Here is a 22882-nt window from a genome sequence, read left to right as displayed (position 1 = left end):
ACCAGTAGACTGAGTAAGGAACAAAAGCAAAAACTGATTCATGTGAGAGAGAAGAGGAAAAAGCTCTAGGCAATGAGAAGAGTGAATCTCGTTTGCACAGATTTGGGGTAAATGGATGGGCTGGCTGCTGGCAGAGAGGCCAGTGTATGCATTCTGCCCTTGAAAGGACTGCCTGGGGTGTCAAGGGAAAACATTTAGGTTGTTGGTAGATTCCCCGGGAAACACAGAGTTTAGCCAAAGAGCGCTGTTTCTCAGCCAGGACAGTTTTGCCCGCTCCGAGGTATTTGGCAAAGTCCAGAGACGTTTTAGTTGTCACAATTGGGGGTGTTGGTGGGAAACTAGCATCTAGTGGGAAGAGGCCAGAAGGATTTTTCTAAACCTCTTACAATGCACAGGACAGCTCCTGATGGCAAAGAAATCCCCAACATCAACGGCCAGAACCCTGCTGTGGCACACGTGGGTCCCCTGTGTCCTGTCCCGAGTCGTTGCCTGGGTACCTCTGCTTTAGTCAGGCCAGCTGTGTGCCATTTCCCTCATCAGAATGTCTCATTGAATATTGCGCTGTATTAAAAATGAAAATTTAGAGGTATTTTTATGGTTAGATTATGCAAAAAGACTGTTAAAATGTCCCCTGCATCCGAAGGGCCTCGTCAAAATGTTATTTATCATGAATTATACCGAAGCAAATAAGCAAACAATGTCATTTGCCTTTTGAAAGGAGTTCAGAGCTGTGTGCCTCTGCGTGCATGCGTGCGTGTGTGTTTGCGCACGCGTGCCTCTGTGTGCGTGTGTGCGCATGTGTGCGCCTCTGCATGTGTGCCTCTGCGTGTGTGTGCACGTGTGCACGTGCATGCGTGTGTGTGTGTGTTGCCTGAAGAGTAAACCTCCTCTGTTAGGAATTTACAGATATTCCACTTTTACATTAGAGTTTATAATCAAACCCAATGAAATAAAATAAAAACATCAATGTTTAGAATAACCATGCTTTTTAAAAAATGGTGACTTTGCATTTTCTTTTCAGAATGAAGCGGTCGAGGTCGATCTGTGTCTGAAAGCAGCACTCCACTGAACTCTGGGATGAGGAGAATTCATTCCGTTTTACAGAAGAGATCCTGTGAATTAACGTAGAAGGACGCACAGTGACTACAGGGCTGGAGACGGCCCTTTTTCTCCTGATTCTGCAGAGTCTGGCACTACGTCCAGCAAAACAGCACCCAGGGCTGCCCCAGCTGGGTCCACATGGGGCGGGGTGACCAGGCGGCGGGTGGACCTGCAGGGCCAGGTCGCTGCTGTTCTTGAAGCACTCTCTGCCTCCACCCAAACGTGGACACGCTCTCTTCAGGGTAAGGGTGGCCTTTGAGGCAGGATCCCGCCAGCCTGAGCCCCTGGCGAGAGAACGGGGAGAGGCGAGGTGAGGGAGAGCTGAGCCAGTCGCTCCCTGAAATCCTCCGTCCCACCCCGATGTCTCATCTACCTCCAAGCAAGGCTGTGAGGAAAAGGCAGGCATCTCACCAGATGTAAGCAGCATCGTCTGTGTCTCCTTCCATAGCCGCATATCTCAGCAAACTAGCCTTGGCACTCCATGCAATGTTATGTAGAGCTACAGAAATGAGGTGTGTGTTTCTTATTTCCCTCCTGTGTATAGTTCCTGCGACTGCTGAACACCTCTTATGGAAACACGGGTCCATGTTAGTTTTGAACACAAGACTCTCATTTTGGATAGTTTCTCCATTTATATTTTCATCAACTTTCATCAGAGAATCATTAATACTGCTTACCATCTGCTCTAGGTAGTACACGTTGGTTTTTGTTGTCCAGAGTCACTAGCCTTCCTGTAGGATTCAGTGTCTTCAGGCACTGATTGTGTATCTTATTGAAGATGGTTGTGAAACAGGAAGAACCACGCTCGGAAATAAACTGCTGGAAGTTCAACGTCAGATCCTTTTGGAGGGATGAGGGTGGAGTGAACAAGAGTGACTCTATTGGTCCTCTACAGATATAGAATTACCTGTCACGAGGGAACAAAGTGTCTTGTTAGGAAAATGGCTTTGCTGGAAATTTCCAGGAGAGTTTTGTGGTCATGTAATGAGAGTTTCTCAGCCTCAGTATCTCAGTTAAATTGGCCCTGGGTGGACAGTCAGGCTGGGGGCAGCTGCGTTCCGGGATGTGTTGGAGTACGAGTCTCAGGCTAGATTTGCCTGGGGCTCTTTATGACCCAGGACTCTGCATAATGTGAATGTGCTTTGTTATTTAACTAAAAGGTAACATTTATCGTAAGTCGGTGTTTCATTTTGAGGATAGTTCCTCCAACTAGTGAAACAGGTGAATTTCCCTTCTTCCTCTTATTTTATACGTCAAAACTAAACCTTCATGTTTGTACTTTTAAGAAAATAATGAAGAACTTTATTTTTGCCTCCGCATTGCCACGTTGACCTTTGCTGCTTAGGGGTTGACTCTCCAGGGCCAGGATTTGGGTTGGCATGTTCTCACAGTAAATGGTATTGGAAGTGACCTTTTCATTTCCCCAAGGGCAGCTTCCCCTTCTGAGTGAATAAGATTGAACTGGGCTGGCCTGTGTCTTCCTCTCCCTGTTCCTGTTGCCTGGGGAGTAGGGCAGCCGTCTCTCCTCTCCAGCCCCCCCCCACCCGCCCCCGGGGCCCCTCAGGCAGGACCAGGTGTCTGAAGAGCCTGGGACTGGAAGGAAGGGCTGTTTCCTGTCTGGAGGCAGGACCCGGTTTGGTTCTGATCTTCCCTTCTCTTTTGGAAACCACCAAGGTGCAGGCACCTTGTCTTGGGTTCTGACCACTTGAAAGTCATAGAGAGGATTTTCCGTTAGTTTTGACTCTTCTGCCCAAATGGTGTGGAAAGAACTGAACTTTGTGACTAAAGCATTTTGAGGTGTTTGGGGGGAAAATGGCACTTATATACTGTGGTGCTATAGGGGATGAATTGATTGGCCATCACACATCTTCATGACGAGCATAATGAAGGTACATAAGAAGGTTTCAACGAATATCTGTGGTATCACTGAAAGGCTTTTTTTGTTTGTTTTGTTTTGTTCTGTTTTGTTTTGTTTTTTTGGCCACGCGGCTTGTGGGATCCTAGTTCCCCGACCAGGGATCTAACCCAGGCCCTCGGCAGTGGAAGAGCAGAGTCTCAACCACTGGACCATCAGGGAAGTCCCTCACTGAAGGATTTGAGGAAAAAAAACTGGTCTTTTCTGGGAGTCACTGAGGTACAGGCAGAAAGGATACAGCCAGATCAGTGGAACCTGCCCCTCCTCCCATTACTGACAAAAATTCTAGCCACGTGTCCTATTCTTTTCTCCCTTTCAATTTAACTTAGTTCTGCAGATTTTTTAATGATCTGTGTTGCAAAAGGCTATAGAATATTCCAATGAAGAAGAGGATGATAAGGAAAAAAGCCACTGATTTTATTAGGGAGTCCGGCTCTGCACAGATGAAACAGGAAACAGCAGGAAAAAATAGGTGTTAAAAATAAATAAAGACAAACTGCAGGGCTGCAAAAGGGTGAAAAGTATAGTTTAATTGGAGAAGGCTTTGCCTAGGAAGTAGGACTGGTGCTGAACCTTGAAGCAATGGTGGGATTTGAATAAACAGATTTGCTTTCCTTTATATATGTTTGTGTCTTAGGATGAGCTGCATGTTTTCTCCTTTCCCCTTTAGATGTGGACTCTAGACATGGATTCTGCCCTATTCAGAGTCTGATTAGTGGTGAGAAAAATGGGAGAAATCTCTATGTCTTCCCTTTTCTGCTCCCATTACTGTTTCATTGTTTTAAAATAAGCTAATTCACACTATTACTGCATTGCTAGCAGCAATCTTTCCTTTATGATTAAAGTTCATTATCCTCTTAGTAACAGAAGGCAGCCCTCTCATCTTATAGTTAGGAAACCAGAGTCTGGAGAGGTGGAAGGACCAGCCCAGAATTCCACAGTGTTGGGGAGCAAAGTCCAGTCTAGTGGGCAACCACACATGATCAATGGCCTCCAACTGGTGGGCACCCCAGGGTCATGCTCAGTTCAGGCTGGGCTACCATCTGGGAATCCATGAGGAGCACAGGTGGTGAGGGGAAGGGATGGGTTGAGAGCTGTGATTATCAGACTGTACAAGACTCTCTGGGGTGATAACGACCACTCAGCGCTTCACCCGGTGCCTCGCAAAGGAACCCTCTGTTAGGAAAGGGGGAGAGACTTACACAGATCCATTTAACTGTTGACAGAACCGAGGCACACTCAGATCAAGTGGCTTTCTGAACTCAGTAGGTTGGCTTGGAAAAGAACAGAGTCAGATAAATGTAAACAGAATCTCCTTTTTCTCGGAAGGCTCCTGTGGAATCTTGGGGACTCGACTTTCCTGTTCTACCCATGCCTTTCCATTCCTGAGCATATTTGAAGCATCTGTCACCCAAGGTTGTCTTAAAAACGTGAGCATTTGAATTTATTTGTTGTCAACGGTAGGATTTCCTGACCTATCTTTGTCTTTTTCTTGTACCTCTCTTCTGTTCTGTGTAAGAATTTATTCACAGACTAAGATTATTTATAGCTACTAGTATGAACTTAAAGCGGAAACCACAAAGCCTGCACATACTGCATAAAATATGCCTCTGTGAACTTAGGCTGTGTATAGTTTTACGATCAACATCAGGGAGGGGAATTTTCTGATTATATATGTGACTTAAGGGACCAATTTAAATCCTCAGTCTCTTATCAAGAACAGAAATTCTTTAACTTAGGGGTTGCATCCCCAACCCCTTGAAATTGTATACAGATATTTGTGTGTGTGTGTGTGTGTGTGTGTGTGTGTGTGTGAATGTACATTTTCTGTAAAGAGGGTACCCTGCTTTCATCAGAAATCCTGAAATCTATGGAAAATAGATCAGCATTATATACAGCCCTAGTAGGTATTTCAAAGCACTCCCAAAGGGTTCTCCCGCTCAAAAATAATTCCCTTTCAGAATCCCTCTACATTTCATTATAAGAACAATTTTCTTTGTTTAAGCATTTATACTTAACGTGTTCCCTAGAAAACATATTTGGGACAAGTAATTCTTTCATGGGGTAAGACTCAAACAACTACAACTTATCATGTTGTACTAAGAATATTTAAACCAATCAACTTCCACAGGGGTCCAACGTCCAAGTGAAAAATCCCAGTGTAAACCCCAGCAATTTTTTGTTTCTGCCTCTCTGGAAGACTGCCAGGTGGCCCTGCATCACCAGGCCCATCAGCACATGTTTTTCTATAGACATCATAGAGAGTTTTGTATCCCTTTACTCTTGATATCATTTGTTCAGAATCTGTGACAGATGATGTACGTACATTGAATATAATCCTCCTGCTTATGGGTGATGGAACTGAGCCTCCAATCTACATGCTCAAGTTCTCAGAGGGAGGAAGAACAGGAATCAGGATTCGAATCATTGATTATCTGACTCCAGTATCCGCATTCTTTGCCCTAAGCCATGTTACGTCTTGTACTGTATTCCCTGCTATCATGCATGTCTCCTTTTGAACTTGAGTGAATCCTGGCCAAAGGTCAAAGTTAGGATTCCATGTGGAAGGATTTTGCTAAAAATAGGAAGTTAGTGGAGTATAAGATATTAAGATGTGATTGGCTCTTAGATCAAGACCATCAACTGGCTGAAGTCTCAGCAAACCTGTGTTGACACATCCAACCTTAAGCCACTGGATTTATCCCTGCTGGGCCCCTAGCACACTTTAAATAGCAAAATTATTTAACTTTGGTTCGGTTGGGGAACAAAACAGTAATTAAACTCATAATGCATCTACTGCTTATCTCAACAAACTTTTTACTATTTTAACACCCCTAAAAATTAGGACAATAGCTATGGGTTAAATAAAACAGGAAGTTGAGAACGCAGGTGTGCATATAGAAATAGTCTAATTTGCTAATTATTCTTGCTCTCACCCTAATTTTTGGTTTAATATTTCCATACCATTTTATTGGTACTAGCTCTTACAGGTTACACCAATACCCAAACACACTTTTGTCTAGTTTATCTATAGTTATGATTATTTAAGGAAGGGGTCTGCAAACTTATTTTCTGAAAAGGGCCCCCAAATAAATATTTTTGGTTTTGCAGGACCTACAGTGTGCATCACAACCTTTCAACTCTCCTGAGGTTGAGAAGCCACAGACAAATGAGCCATAGACAAATGAGCGGGCTGTGGGCCAGTGACGTTTTATTTACCAAAACAGCGAGTCGGCCACATTTGGCCTGTGGGCCATAGTGTGCTGACCCCTGTTTTAGGGGATAGGCATAATTGTAGAAACACTAAAAGAAAGATAAGGGAAAATAAATAATTGGGGCATAGGGAGAAATCCTCATTAGAGAAGAGGGGTGTGTGTGTGCGTGTGATTTTTCCAGTGTGGACACTATTCATAGTTTATACGTGGCATATTATTTAACACATACATATACCCTGTAGTAGAGGCCCTTCTATGTAGTATGTTGGAAGAGCACTGAATTGGAAGCCAGGAAATCAGGCTCTAGGTAAAGTTCTGCCACTCACTTGAAATGTTGCATTGAGCTAGTTATCCTCTTTGAGCCAGAAAAAATAGTGGGATTAAAGGATCTCCAATGATCTACCCTATCCTTCTCTGATGCTATGATTTTCCTAAGATTTCTAGGGAGAAATACAAAGTTAAAAAATATGGATTAAAAATATATAAAAACTTGGCCTGGAACTTACTAATTCAACCCATGTAACCAACCACACCACCAGAGCCAATGAGTCAAAGAACGCTCTGCGAAGGACACTGCTTAGAGGTGTGGAGTAAGAGGAACGCCACAGGTGCCCACCCGGAAGGCTATGAGTGAGGAGCTGGGTCTACACACATGTGTGGAATGAGGACTCCCCTTTGGGTGCACTTACTATGATGGGTGAAGCTTCCCTGTGACTTCAGAGGACAGTCGTGTGGACATTTTATAGGAAGAACCTGAACAGAGGAGCAGGGGACGAGGGAGTTCTTCCCACCACTGAGTAGAATGGCCCATTTCTTAAAGCCACTTAGAACCAAAGATGGTCACTTCCTTCTCAAAGAGTGGGTGTTTGGGATAGTTGGTTGATGTTTGGATGTTGGACATTGAGAAGGATCTAGGAGGCCCTGAGGCTTGCAAACTACATTCTCCAGTGACCCCTATAGAAAGGGCCGTTGTGTGTGTGTTGAGGGGCAGATAAGCTGAAAGGGCCTGCTTCAACCAGAGCTCCCCAACCCTGGCTTTTATTTGCTGGTATTAAGTGCTGATCCAATCACTTCATTAGAAATGAGAAGATTGAGCCTGAGAAGGGGGCGTAAGTGGATGTGGCTATATCAGGGAGTCAGAGAAGATTCTACTGGGCATGAGAAGTTTATATTCATCTTCTGGGGAGGACGGACGCCTAGGGGCGGAACGCACACGAAGAAGCGAATACTCAGTCCCGTCTCCGCCCAGCGACTCTCTGGGTCTCTCAGCCTTGAAGGAAACGTTCTCATAGCACTCCTCAGCAGCGTTCCCTGATGGCCTTCTCCCGAGGACGCTGTGATTGATGAGGGTGTAGCACAGATCCTCCGAGGAGCCCTGGTCAGCATTCTCCTGCTGGTCAAAGGACAGCCATCATCAAGACCTGGCCTCTTGCCATTCCCTTTATACTTCGTCTCAACAGAGGTTCAGCCTGGGGCAAAATCTGTCTTACACGGCCGCTTCCCTTCCATCTCTTGTGTCTGGTTTTCCTAAGTGGCTGCCCCAGCCCAACCACTAGCCCAAGCTGCCAGAGTTCTCATGCTGCTCAGAGAACTCAGCCTACTCAGGCATGCATTCTCTGCCCCACGTCCCAGAGTGACCCCAGAGCACACTATGTAATTCCCAAAGTCTCAGGACCCTGAGGCTGCTCATTCTTATATAAGAGAACAATCTGAAGACACCTTAAAGTGCTTGGGTTATGGTGTTTAACCACCCATTCTAGAGATATCTGCATTATTAAAAAGACTCATTCAGTGAAATCTCAGGAGATAAAAAGCAAAACAGCAAGGTACAGGAGAAAGACCATGGATTTGGCAGTGAGACTTGTTTTTGAATCATGCCCCCGCCATCTTGTCGGCTGTCCGGCTTTGAGGGAACATCACTTAATGTCTCAGTTTTCTCATCTGTAAAATGGGTAGGAAAATGATAGTACAAATCTTACAGGGTTGTTGTGACAGTTACATGAGCTGATGCATGTGAAGCGCTCAGCCCACTGCATGGCATGAACCAAGTACTCAAAAAATATTAGCTCCTTTCAATAAATTGTGCAACAGAGATGGCTGTTGCTTCTGCCGTCAGGCTCTGCATATGTCCCTGGGCTCACAAGCACTGGTGTCTAAAGAATCCAATATTAAGGTCAGAAGGGGTGTTGGAGGTCTTCTCCTGCTATCTGAGGGGTCTGCATTTCTACTGTTATCTCAGAAAAAGTCTCAGAAATGTTTGCATTACCTGGATGGGAGCAGATGATGTTTCTTCATCTGGAGAAAGAAAACACACTTAATGAATTTCAGGTCATGGGGAGATTTCTGGGAGGGGAGGAGAGGAACACTGAAAGAGAAGCAACCAGAGAATCAAGGAACAGCAGGGGTAGTCTTCCTCAGGCTAGCCTGATCTTCAGCTCCCTGGGGAGTGACAGGGCCATCCAGACAAGAAACAGCCAGAGCTGTGCTGAGACGCTGAGTGGACGGAAACACATTCAGTGGGTCTTTGGGTAGGAAATCACACTTCCCTCCCTTCCTCACTCCTTTCCTTCTCTGTCCTTCCTTCCCTAAAATTTGTTGCATGTCTACCCTGTACCAGGAACTGGAGAGACAAAGAAGAATCAGACAGTCCCTGTCCTCAAGGGGCTCACAGGCAAGCATAGGAGGCAGACAAGGACCTAAGAGAGATCCACAACGCAGAGGAAAGCTGTCGTTTCTACTGTAGGTGACAGGGGATGATGACAGTGTGGAAGCTGGTGCTCAGGGAAAGCTTTACAGAGAAAGAAACTCTTAAACTGAACATTCCCAGTTTTGAGACTGCTGGCAGAAACAAACATAAGCAGACCAATTTTTCAAAAGCCAGTGTACTTAAAACCAGCTGGCTCTGGCCACTCAGCAAAGAGGCAAACACACTAGCTGAATAAGAAAACATGAGAATTCACAAAGAAGCCTCAGGATATCACCCTACGTGGGAGGTGGTTGTGCTGCTGCAGGCCACCTTGCTGTGTAAAGATTTATAGTCCCTCAGTACTGACATTCCAGATTCTCACATCTCTGTAAATTCCCCTGGCTATCTAGGACTTCCGTGACTATCACTGCAAGAAAAGGGTCTGTGGGGATCCAAGATGGTGGCTTAGGAAGACCCTACAATCAGCACCTCCCATGGACACACCAAATCTACACCTACATATAGAGCAATTCTTTCTGAAGAAGAACTGAGGGCTGACTGAACAGCTTTGCACAATAAATGACAGAAGGACCAAACAAAGATGGATAGGAGAGATGGTATGGACAGGAACCCCGTCCTTGATACAGCAACCTGCGGGGGGGGGGGCCCATGTGTACATTTGCCTCCACCCCTGGGGGGGCACAGCCATAAGAATAGTGGTTTTAAAGGCACCTAGACTCTATATGAAGAAATCCATTTACTACCCCTAGAGCATCTACCTAATGGGCAGGCAACTACTGGAATACTCCTCAGGTTCAAAGGCACTGGAGAGCACCATTTTTTGCATTCTTCCTTCACCTTGATAGCACAGATGGGAACATAGTCCAGGTGCTTCAGCCAGGCTGCCAAGATTGCCCCTGCAGGCTCCAGGCCCACAGAAGCTCCAGCCATCCCCCAAAAGCAACACCATGGGGGTGCACTCTGGCTCTCCACCCCCAACTCCTACCCCAGCTCTAGCCATCCCACCAAAGCTGCCCAGCACATACAGTCTACACAGAGGCTACTCCTGCACAAGGCCATGACTGCAAGACTGGAAGAGGTAGCTGTTTTGACTAATTCATAAAAACAAACACAGGAAATCAAACAAAATGAGGAGACAGAGGAATGTTCCAAATGATAGAACAAAATCACCCCCCAGATACAAACCCTAATGAAATGAAGATAAGTCATTTACCTGATAGAGTTCAAAATAATGATCATAAAGATGCTGACCAAACTCAGGAGAAGAATGGAGGAACACAGTGAAAACCTCCACAGGGAATTAGAAAAGGTAAGAAAGAAAACCAATTGGAGATGAAGAATACTATGACTGGAATGAAAAATACACTAGAGGGAATCAACAACAGATTAGATGATACAGAGGAAAGGATCAGTGATCGGAAGACAGAAGAGTGGAAATCACCCAATCAGAACAGCAACAGGGAAAAAGAATTTTTTTAAATGAGGATAGTTTTAAGGAATCTCTGGGAAAAACATCAAGCAAACTAACATTCACATTATAGGGGTCCCTGAAGGAGAAGAGTGAGAGAAAGAGGCAGAAAATGTATTTAAAGAAATAATGGCTGAAAACTTCCCTAATCTGGGGAAGGAAACAGATATCCATGTCCAGGAAGCAACAAGATGAACCCAAAGAGATCCACACCAAGACATATCATAATTAAAATGGCAAAAGTTAAAGATAAAGAGATAAAAGGCAGCAAGAAAAAAACAAGTCATATCAAGGGAGCTCTTATAAGACTATGAGCTGATTTTTTAGCAGAAACTTTGCAGGCCAGAGGGGAGTGGCATGATATATTTAAAGTGCTGAAAGGAAAAACCTTAACAACCCAAGAAAACTCTACCCAGCAAGATTATTCAGAATTGAAGGAGAGGTAAAATTTCCCAGACAAGCAAAAACTAAAGGAGTTTATCACCACTAGACTGGCCTTACAGGAAATGTTTAAGAGTCTTCTTTAAGCAGAAAAGAAAAGATTATAACTAAAAATAAGACACTATACGAAAGAAAATATCTCACTGGTAAAGGCAAATATATATTAAAGCCAGTGGAACAGCCGCTTAAGAAGCTAGTATGAAGGTTAAAAGACCAAAGTAGTAAAATCGACTGTAACTACAATAAAGAAGTTAAGGGATACACAGAACAAAAATGTGAAATATAATGACAATAACATAAACATAGGTGGGGAGCAGTAAAAATGTAGTGCTTTTAGGATGCATTCAAACAAGTAACTATCAGCTTAAAACTAACGATATATATATATATATATATAGAGAGAGAGAGAGAGAGAGAGAGAGAGAGACACAAACAATCACAAGAGACAACTACAAGTAAGCCAACAAACTGGACAATCTAGAAGAGATGGATAATTCCTAGAAGCATCCAATTTTCCAAGACTGATTCAGAAAGAAATAGAAAAAATGAACAGACCAATTACTAGTATCAGTAGAATCAGTAATCAAAAAACTCCCAACAAACAAAAGGTTGGGGTGAAACGGCTTCACAGGTGAATTCTACCAAACATTTAAAGAAGAGTTAATACCTAGTCTTCTCAAACTCTTCTAAAATATTGAATGCTTCCACGCTCATTTTACAAGGCCTGCATTACCCTGATACCAAAACCAGACAGACACTACAGAAAAAAAAAGGTACAGGCCAATATCCCTGATGAACTGAGATGCAAAAATCCTCAACAAAATATTAACAAACCAAATTCAACAATACATCAAAAGGATCATACACTGTGGTCAAGTGGAATTTATTCCAGGGATGCAAGGATAATTCAATATCCACAAATCAATCAATGTGATAGACCACATTAACAAAATGAAGGATAAAAATCATATGATCACCTCAATAGATGCAGACAAAGCATTTGACAAAATTTAACATCTATTTATGATAAAAACTCTCAACAAACTGAATATAGAGGGAATATACCTCAGCATAAAGGCCATATACATCAAGCTCACAGCAACATCATGCTTGATGATGAGAAGCTGAAATCTTTTCCTTTAAGATCAGAAACAAGACAAGTATGCCCAACACTTACCACTTTTATTCAACATAATATTGGAAGTCTAGCCCCAGCAACCAGACAAGAAAAAGAGATAAAGGTCATGCAAATTAGAAGGGAAAAAGTAAAGCTATAACTCTTTGCAGATGATATAATACTATATATAGAAAACCCTAGGGCTTCCCTGGTGGCGCAGTGGTTGAGAGTCCGCCTGCCGATGCAGGGGACACGGGTTCGTGCCCCGGTCCGGGAAGGTCCCACATGCCGTGGAGCGGCTGGGCCTATGAGCCGTGGCCGCTGAGCGTGTGCGTCCGGAGCCTGTGCTCCGCAACAGGAGAGGCCCGCGTACCGCAAAAAAAAAAAAAAACTATTAGAAATAATAAATTCAGTAAAGTTGCAGGATACAAAATTAACATACAGAAATCTGTTGCATTTCTATATATTAGTAACAAACTATCAGAAAGAGAAATTAAGAAAACAATCCTATTTACAATTGTATCAAGAAGAATAAAATACCTAGAATAAATCTAACCCAGGAGGTAAAAGACTTGTACTCTGAAAACTATGAGACATAGATGAAAGAAATTGAAGACATGCACAAAAATTGGAAAGATATAATGTGCTCATGGATTGGAAAAACTAATACTGTTTTTCACAGAACTTGAATAAATGATCCTAAAGTTTGTATGAAACCTCAAAAGATGCAGAATAGTCGAGCAGTCTTGAGAAAAGAAAAGCAAAGCTGGAGGTATCATGCTTGGTGATTTCAAACTATATTACACTACTGTAGTATGCTATTACTACAGTAGTACTATGGTACAAATACTCTACTACTATACTGGATATTATTAAAAAGACAACAAATAACAACTGTTGTCAAGGATGTGGAGAAATGGGAATTTTTTGCACTGTTGGTGGGACTGTAAAATGCTTCAACCTCTATGGAAAACAGTATGGAGTTTCCTCAAAAAATTAAATATACAACTACCATGCGATCCAGCAATTCCACTTCTGAGTATTGATCTGAAGAAAACAAAAGAACGAATTTGAAAAGATATATGCACCCCAATGTTCATTGCAGCATTACTTACAACAGCCAAGACAGGGAAGCAACCTAAGTGTCCCTCAGTAGATGAATGGATAAAGAAGATGTGGTATATATATATATACAATGAAATATTACTCAGCCATAAAGAGAATGAAATCTTGCCATTTGCAGCAACATGGATGAATCTAGAGGGGATTATGCTGAGTGAAATAAGTCAGACAGAGAAAGAAAAATATAGTATGATTTCACTTATATGTAGAATCTAAAAAACAAAACAAACGAACAAACATAACAAAATAGAAACAGACTCATAGATACTGAGGACAAACTGGTGGTTACCAGAGGGGAAGGGGCAGGGGTGTGAGTTAATAGTTGATGGAGATTAAGAGGTACAAACATCCAGTTATAAAATAAATAAGTCATGAGAACATAATATGCAGTATAGGGAATATTGTGAATAGTACTATAATAATTTTGTATGGTGATGGTATATTATATATATTTGATATATATGGTATATATATCAAATCACTACGTTGTGCACCTGAAACTAGTGTAACGTTATACGTCAATAACTTCAATAAAATTTAAAAAAAAACTAAAAGGGTCTGTGAGTTTCAGCATTAGAGGTCTTATTTCTACCATTAGAGGTCTATTTCTATTTCTGTTTCGCTGTGATGCAGATTGGGGTTTCCTGCGCCCACAATTCTCCTGGGTGAAAAGACTAGGGGTGGGAGGGCTGTATGATATTTTTACACACCAGTAGGGCTCGTTTTTCAGAGTCAGAGTGAATGAACCAGGCTCTCCTCTTTAAACCCAGGAAGGCAAAGGCAAAACTCATTTGTTTTTCTTCTTTAGAAACGTTGTGGCCTGTCCTCAGGCCTGTACTTCCTTTGCTTCCCCCCTTACACGTGACACTCTTCGCCACCCTCTCCTTCAAATGCTTTTCTTTCCTTAACTTTAGCCCTGTTCAGTCACCAGAGACCGTTGCATCAGCCTCCTAAGGGGTCTTCCAGCATCCACTCTTGTCACTCCTTCCTACAATCTGTTCTCTGCACAGCAAACTGGGTGATGTCTTTAATGCAAATGTGGTCATACTTGGCCCTTGTTTAAAGCCTTTCAGTGCCTCCTGTAGCTCTCAAGACAAAAACCCTAACCCTAAACTTGACCCCAAGGCCCTGCCCCTCCTCTGTGCTCTCTGTGCCCACACTGGCCTCACTGCAGTTCCTTACATGTGCCTCACACCTCCACCTTTTGCTTTTGTTGTTCCCTTTTAACTCCTTCAGCCTGCAGACCTTGGGAAATAACAGAAGGCTATGGAGTTCGATAAGCCCATTCTTGTCTCAATGAGCTCCCAATTTAGTGGAGAAAAAGAGACACACAATTGAACAAATTGCAGCAAATGTGTGAGTGTTATACTAGAAATATGCCCAAGGAGCTTTGGGAGCAGAGGGAAGGAGCAGCTTGGAAACCTAAGTCTGTCAAAAGTAAAAATGATGTGAAAGCAATGACTTACTTTGCTTTGGGGAGTCTTGTCTCACTTTAAAAATGTGCATTTTTTTCCTATAAAAGAAAAGGAAAAGAAATCGGTTGTTTTAATATTCAGAAACTCTCAAAGGGAGTTACACTCAACTATGAAAACTTATGCTTAACTCATTTGTTAAAGTTATAAGCCTCTTATAATACCGCCTTCAGCCAGAGAAATAAGAGGATAGGAAAAAGAAAAAATCAAAGATAAGATCGAATAGAAATCTACTCCTTTGCATTTCTCTCTCTCCCTTTTTCTCCTTCCTCCTCCTTTTTCTGAGGCTGGTATGGAACTAATTTATAGATGGAGAACTATGGTTATGTTATATATAATTGGTTTTTTTTTTATTGGCTGCTTTGGGTCTTCGTTGCTGTGCGTGGGCTTTCTCTAGTTGCGGTGAGCACCGGCTACTCTTCGTTGCAGTGCGCGGGCTTCTCACTGCGATGGCTTCTCTTGTTGCGGAGCATGGGCTCTAGAGCGCAGGCTCAGTAGTTGTGGCGCACGGGCTTAGTTGCTCTACGGCATGTGGAGTCTTCCAGGACCAGGGCTTGAACCCGTGTCCCCTGCATTGGCAGGTGGATTCTTAACCACTGCGCCACCAGGGCAGTCCCCTCTACATAACTTTTTGGAGAGTTTTTTTTCTGACAAAATTTCAATTTCTTTTATATCAAGGAGCCATTGTTATATCCAATCCCAACCCCAATCCCAATCTATGATATCCAAACAAACAAGCAAGCGAGCAATCAAACACCTCCCGTGTGAGCACAGAGGTGACTGCACTGTACTGATGACCCCTGGAAAAACACATTCTAAATATAATGGCAGCCAGTTATCATCACAGGAGACAAGGACAGCATCTGCTCTAAGGAGAATGACCATATGTCCTGGTTTACACAGACAGTTTAGTTAATGTTGTTATCAATCATTTAGTGACACTTGACTATTTTTAGCCTCCTTTTCACTCGCAAAAGTTTCCCAGTTTGGACAATGAATTATATGGTCACCCTGGCTATACGTTCTCTGTGCAAGGGACGGAAATGCATGCTTCTGTCCCAGGTAGACGCTGGGATTTGCAGTGTGATTAAGGGGGCTTTCTCTACATTGATGGCCAGTTTCATCCTTGCTTCTGAGGCTTTCCCGTTTGAAGAGTGTGTAACCACCCATGAGACTATTGTTCCTGTTTCTCACCAAACTCAAAGCATCACTTCCCTGACTGACTCTCAGATGATGGTGCCTGGGCTAGTGCCCAGCTTCCACTGTGGCCACAGACAGTGGGTAATTCACAGGTAACTTACAGCAAATACCACATTGAAACTACACTTATAGGGAAATAACCCCTGAAAACAGTTCTCCACTCACCATGGAAGGCAGAAACACCCGTCAGCGATGTGGCAGTCCCAGCATCTAAAATACCCAAGAGATGACACAAATCACAAGTTTAGTTTCTGCAACTTTGTTAGGGTGACTCTCTTTCCTTTGTCATTTCTGTAAAAACCCCTTTTTTTTTTCTCCCCCAAGAGAATATTCATTCTAGGTGACTTGGACACATCTGTCATACTAGAATGGCTTCGTCCTCCCAGGACATTAACTGGACCTTTGGAAATATGACATTATCAACTCCTAATCAGAGAAGGAACTTTCTGCTGTGTTCCCAGCAAAGAAAAATAGGCTTGCTTATCTCCAATTCCAGCGATTTATGTGGCCTCTTGTGATGAAGGACACACAGAGTTATCTCCAGGAGATCAAAGTAAAAGTGTGTGGACATTTGAGAAATTTCTTCTAGGCACCGATTAGGCAATATTTACATAGGATCCCGCTGCACTCTGAATTTCTCCTATTTCCACTCTATTATAATTTTCTGCTCATTTGTCTATATCCTACACTAGAAGGCGAGTTTCACAAGATTGGGGACCATATTTGTCTGTTCATCGTGGTATAGATTACCAGCATATGCCACAGTGTCTGGCACATAGTAAATATATTTTCAATAAGTATTTGATAAATGAAGGAGTGGCTAAGAACAGAGCAACTCTAACTGGCTCAGATCATCAGATCTGCCTTATTGACCTCAAGGTATAGCTATATAAACAGGACTTGTTATCTCTTTAATGGCAGAAAGGCTCAGGGTCTCTCTGCAGTCAGACATTGAGGCTAAGTCTGGGCATCTTTCTGAACTGAGGCATGGTTAACTACCTACACGGTTGACTGGGAAAGGCCTTTATGAAGTACTGCATGTACCAGTAACACTATGCAAAAATGTTTGGAAAACACAAAAATATCTCCCCCAGTGAGATTTTTCATGGAGTTCTCTTGGAAAGGGCAGTGGAAGAGAGGCTGCTGCACTTGAGCTTGGCTGTGGGCACCAGCGTGCTGAGTCTTCTGACAGCTTCTGGGGTCTGTGTACCATTAGAGTCTTTGGGGCTGAGAGGTATGGCTATAGTTCTTCCTCCTTTTCAGGCTTCGTTCAGGGTTCTTTAGCCCATTTGCTTATATCTCCTATTTCTGCCATTAAAGAAACACCGGAAGAAAACCACTAAATCACACTCACGCTAAGAAATCAGGTTCGCTGAGGAGATATGGGAGTGAGATGAAAGGAGATGATTAATTTTGCATTACTGGATCAATATCTCTGGACACCCTGAGCCACAGTTTCTTTATGTATAAAATGAGGATACTTATACCGCTTACTTCATGGAGTTGTAAGGGTCACATAAAGTTAAATATGCGCAAAAGCTATTTTCAAACTAATTCCCCCAGTCAACTTTTCTGCAATATATTCTTGCATTTCAGTTTGGAGTTTTGGTCTGGGGTAGGTTCAGGCTATGTGCCAGCAATTCCAGGTTCCTGTCTCTTACACAAAGCTTCCCTGGCTCCAGTCTGCCCAGTGCTCTCCCTTCTTCTAATGCCCATGGCCCTTCCAGTCTGTTTCATCCTTTGGACTGTATACTTTAACCTACACACCAAATATTTGATCCTTAATTTGCACTGAAGAAAAGCACCCTGTTGGGGGGATGCCTGAGTAGCCTTTGGCTGTGTAGCTGCTTTTTAACTGATACTCTTTCAAAAACTTCTCCTGAAACCATGGGGAAAGTGTAGATAACTCTTCAAGCCACGGAACAACTGACTTTGCCACACTTCGGGATTCTTGGATTCAGGGACGCTCGTTCCATATTTTAGCGATTCCCTGACACTCGAAAGGCCTGGTCAGAAAGGATTGATGAGGAAGACTTTGTTTAAGAGCATCGGGGTAATCACAAGTGTCTCTCTGCACAGCCCTTTCAACAATTGTAGCCGTGTGGAGGATGTGGTTACCTCAGAAATAGAAACTCAGAGCTTAAAGTGAAATGGCCAGGATGGAGCTGGAGCAGAAAGGTACATGAAATCGACAGACAAAGAGACAACAGGAAATAAGGGTCTTCTTTCCAGCTGCCAGGAGTTACACTAGATTCCTAGCAAAATAACACATCTTCTGTCCAAGGTTTCAGAGTGTTTCTGTCTTGTCTTCACGTTTACTATCATTACAACTGCTGCTGCGTCTAAGCAGGGTCCTCTGTTGGGGCGTATGTGAAGTCCAGGACCTGACAGACTTCATTCCTCACAGGCAAAGCCTGGGAGAAGTTTTGTTGGATTTGCTCTCACCTGGATGTTCTCTGTTTGGGGCTTTGATTTCTCAGATTCCAGGGTGTCTCATGAGAGATCGGCTGCCACCCAAACCTCAACATATCAAGAATGAGCTAAGTCTTTCCTTTCCAGGCTTCCCACCTTGCTTGATACTTTTTCCAGCTTTCTTCATTTCTGCTATTTGTGTGTAACCCCAGAATTGCCTCGGCTTCCTCTTGTTGCCCTCCCATCTGTTAATACGCCCTTCTAAAGCATATACCTCAGTCTGTCCTTGATTTGACCTCCCCTCCATTGCCATAGAACAGCCCTCGCAACGTTCTCCAGCAACTGCCGTACACCGCCAGGCCCCAATCATTTGTTCCCAAATGTCCAGACAGCCTCATGACAACTGCAAGAATATCAGTGTACAGAGAGGCTTATCTGCTCTATGCAGTTTCAGGGACTGTCCACAGGAACCGAGAAGGGCACTGGCCTTGTCCCATGTAAATTGCAATTTTCACAGAAAGCACCAAGGCAGAGAACATGGGATAAAAGGGAAGGAAAGAATTAAATAAAGAAAATAAATTGGCTCATTGTTTGGGTTTCTGTATAACTATCTTTTTATTTGTGGGGAGTTCAGGGTATAGAGAAAAAGAAACTAAAAATTAAACACAATTTACTATGTGCTTACTATATATATATATACACATATATATATGCACACACACTATAAATGCTACTTACTATTATATATATATTATTTACTATACATACTACTTCCTAAATGTAAATAACATATACATTTTCTATGTTATATTTCACTTAATCCCAGAATAAATCCATGAGGAAGGTATTATGGTTCTATGTCTTACCCATGAAGAAATTGAGGTTAAAAAATTTATGCAACTTGTCTGAGGACAAGTGGGAATAAGTGGGAGAAGCTGAGTTTGCTTCTGGCAGATTCATCCTCTGAAACTCTGAGCTCCTCTCATGAAGGGAATCGGTGCCGTTCTGCCTGATGGTGGGAATTTCCCTGCTTTTAGTAACAAATTTGATCTGGAGAGACATGATGGAGTGTGCTGACTGGATGATAACCAGGTGATAAAGGTGAAGTTGAAAATAAGATCCAAGTAAATATAAGACTTTTGAGTATAGTAAGGAAGACATTTTAAGTCAGCATAGAAATGAAGATGCTGGGCCAACTGAGTAATTATGTAGAAAAATATGTATTTCTATCTGACACCATATAATGAATGTATGATGCTAAATGTAAAGCAATAAAACTATGAAAATTATACTGTGGATTTGTCTTATTTGGGGATGGGGAAATAATTTTAAGCATAAATGATAAATGAAGGAGAAACCAAAAAGCTTTCTAGATTTAATTCAATTATGTTTAATTATATAAGAAAAACATAAAAATTCTGTATGGGACAAGACACTCAGATTGGACAAAAATCTTTTTGGTAATATTTATGAGAAAGGGCTAATTTCTTCAAAATAAAAATAACTTTTACAATAAATAAAACAAAGTAGACCGAAATCCAAAACAAAAGCGGGCAAAAGGCATATTAGCTCTTCACAGATGAAAAAATACACATCTCTGATATAGACAGTAAAATAAAAATAATGCTTCTAATGTTATAAGTAGTTATAACTGTGACTTCCCAGTTTATTTTCTTATTTATACTTTATTTATTCTCCAATTTCTTTTACAACTAACATGTATTAATGTCACAATCCTTCACTGCCTCACTAAAGTTCTAAAATACAAAATTACAAATGTAACATCAATCATAACTTTCTCAGTCACATCATACCTGTATTTTGTTTTATTTTTCTTTTCAAGACAGTATTTATTTAGGTTTCCAGTCATTCATTTGGTGTTTATTGAGTGCCTACTATATGCCAGAAACAATGTTAGGAAACAGAAATTCAAAGATGAATAAGAAACAGTCTCTACTTTTGAGGACCTCACATCTAGACATAAAAATAGGGACTTATAATCTGATAGAAGAATGCTAGAGTTTCAGAATGAAGGCTGTGAGGATCTGAGGAGGAGAAGTCCCAGACAACACTGACCCTCAGGGAGGGTCGGGAGACATTCCTCGGGTTCACCAAGCCTCCTTTTGGCAGGTGGCTTTTTAGATTCTATGTTCTAGCTCTCAATGGCATGAACTGAGCTCTGGGACACCAAACACAATCCTGGAAAGACCACCCCCCAACGCCCCAGCTAGCTCATTTTCTCCAAACCACCTCACTTTGTACCATAAGGATTCCCTTTTTTGGGTGGTACTAATTTTTACAATGGCTGCTTTGACATTAATGAAGATGATGGTCCAAAAAAAGAATATCTTCTAATTATTGAACCCTACTCTGTATCAGGTACTATGCTAACATCACACACTAGAACCCTCCAGCATAGGTATTGTGTTATTATTTCCAGTTATCATGAGGAAACTGAGGCCCAGAAAAGTTAAGTCAAGTTCTCTACCAATTTCAATGACCTCTGCTTACCTGTTGCAGGGAATGTGCACCAGGTAAGGTCTTATGCTATCAGGAAGCTTGCTGTTTATTTCGAACTTCAATAGTGACTAAAAGGGTGGTGGTGTCTTTAACCTCAGAAGAGCATACCTCCGGGCCCCCCGAAAGTTGTTCCATTTCTTAGGGGGTAGTCTATGGCACAGAACTTCCTTGATAAAGTCTTGCCTTTCAGCTGTCCTCCACCAGCTGCTCACTGTGATTCTGGGGAGAAGGCCAACCTATAAGGAATTGAATGTGTTCTCGGGTACATAGTAGGCACTTCATTCTTGTCAGTCCCTCATCCAATTGCTTTCTCCCCAAGAGTAGACCTCTTTTTCTCTTTCCGGCTACATTGCCCAGACCCATCTCCTCTGCTCCCCATTAGGGAGTCTGGGCTCACCTGTTTTCCCTCAGCAGAGAGTTCCCCATCCTCTCAGTCCTCTTGGTGCCTTCCCCTCGGCTTGCCCTGTGTTCTGACAAGCGCTGCTCCTGACTTAGAGACAGGGTTGCGTTGCTCAGCCACCAGGGCAGAGAGAGCTGAGAGGAGAGTATCCCTTTGCAGAGGAGAGGAGGAGCCTGGGGGGAGGAGATTCAGAAGTGCACACATGCACAACTTCCTAAAATGTCAGAGGCTGAATCAACTGGGTTATTGCCCTTAACCAGAAGTCGTTAGTCAATGAGAGTTTTGAACAAATGGGGAAGTCCCATCTGCAATTGTAAACAGGCCATGGGGGTTTTTCACCTCAGATGCCTGAACTTACTAAAGCACTTTGTAGTCCAAGAAACATCAGATGGGGGGAACTTTGTTTTAAAACAAAAAAGCTTAAAAATCAAGCCATAGACCAGTAGAAAATATTAGCAAAACATACATCTGGTAAAAAATTTTTATCCAAAGTGTGTAAAGAACTCTCAAAACTTACTAAGAATAGAACAAACATCAAATAACAAAATAGGCAAAATATTTGAACAGACATTTCATCAAAGAAAATATGCAGATGGCAAACAAATTCATGAAAATATGCTCAACACCATAGTCATTAGGGGTGTAATAATATAAATCAAAACTACAATCAATACTTTTGCACATCTATTAGAATGGATAACATTGAAAACAAAAACAAAAACTGATGGGCTTCCCTGGTGGCGCAGTGGTTGAGAATCTGCCTGCTAATGCAAGGGGACACGGGTTCGAGCCCTGCTCTGGGAGGATCCCACATGTCGCGGAGCGGCTGGGCCCATGAGCCACAACTACTGAGCCTGCGCATCTGGAGCCTGTGCTCTGCAACAAGAGAGGCCGTGATAGTGAGAGGCCCGTGCACCGCGATGAAGAGTGGCCCCGGCTTGCCACAACTGGAGAAAGCCCTTGCACAGAAACGAAGACCCAACAAAGCAAAACTAAATAAACTAATTAATAAACTCCTACCCCTAACATCTTCTTAAAACAAATAAATAAATAAAAATAATAAAAAAATAAAAACAAAATCTGATAATACCAAGTGCTGACAAGGGAAGCGGAGCATCTAGAAGTCTCATATACTGCTGATGGGAATGCAATATGGTTTAGCCTCTTTGGAAAAGAGTATGGCAGTTTCTTACAAAGTTAAACATAGCCTTACCACACAACCTAGCAACCCCACTCTTAGGCATTTACCCAAGAGAAATAAAAAATTAAGATCTCTAAGAACCTGCATGTGTATGTTTATAGCTGCTTTACTCATCATTGCCAAAAAGCCCCCGAAACAAAACAGAAAAAAATCCCTGGAAATAATTCCCAGATAATCTCAAGTAGTGAATGGCTAAACAAATTATGTCACATCCACACGATGGGATTCTGCCTAGTAATAAAAAGGAATGGACTACTAATATATACAACAACATAGATGATTCTCAAATGCATTATGCTGAGTGGAAGAATCCAGATTTAATATCTACCTTTTGTGACATTCAGGATGAGGCAAAACTGTAGGGACAGAAAACACATCAGTGGTGGCCAGAGAAGGGGTAGGGGAAGGTTTGATCTTCAAGGATCAGGAGGGAATTTTTTTGTTATTGTTCTGTATCTTGTGGTGGTGGTGACATACATGACTGTATGCATTTCTCATAATTCATAGAGCTGTATATCAAAAAGCATACATTCTACCATGTGTAAATTATCTCAATAGAAAGAAAGGTTAAATATGAAAGAAATTAACTTG

General features: G+C 42.3%; 2 protein-coding genes across 2 annotated transcripts in view; one reads left to right on the top strand and one right to left on the bottom strand.

The window, feature by feature from the left end:
- Nucleotides 1–2649, top strand: part of C5H3orf52 (chromosome 5 C3orf52 homolog) — a 31244-nt gene extending 28595 nt beyond the window's left edge. Inside the window, exon 6 of the mRNA XM_067738912.1 lies at nucleotides 1022–2649. Within this exon, the coding sequence (XP_067595013.1) occupies nucleotides 1022–1026 (5 nt within the window). The 3' untranslated portion in view covers nucleotides 1027–2649. The remainder of the gene's footprint in view (nucleotides 1–1021) is intronic.
- Nucleotides 2650–7354: 4705 nt separating this feature from the next.
- Nucleotides 7355–21116, bottom strand: GCSAM (germinal center associated signaling and motility). The gene is made up of 6 exons (XM_067738913.1): nucleotides 21088–21116; nucleotides 18204–18278; nucleotides 15924–15968; nucleotides 14553–14599; nucleotides 8498–8526; nucleotides 7355–7624 (listed from the first exon to the last, which is right to left on the bottom strand). Exons 1-6 carry the CDS (start codon nucleotides 21114–21116, stop codon nucleotides 7355–7357), a joined length of 495 nt encoding a protein of 164 aa, XP_067595014.1.
- Between the last annotated feature and the right edge of the window lie 1766 nt (nucleotides 21117–22882).

The sequence above is a fragment of the Pseudorca crassidens genome, chromosome 5, assembly GCF_039906515.1.
Source record: "Pseudorca crassidens isolate mPseCra1 chromosome 5, mPseCra1.hap1, whole genome shotgun sequence".
In the NCBI taxonomy this organism is placed as follows: Eukaryota; Metazoa; Chordata; class Mammalia; order Artiodactyla; family Delphinidae; genus Pseudorca; species Pseudorca crassidens.
This window is presented reverse-complemented; position numbering and strand designations above follow the sequence as displayed.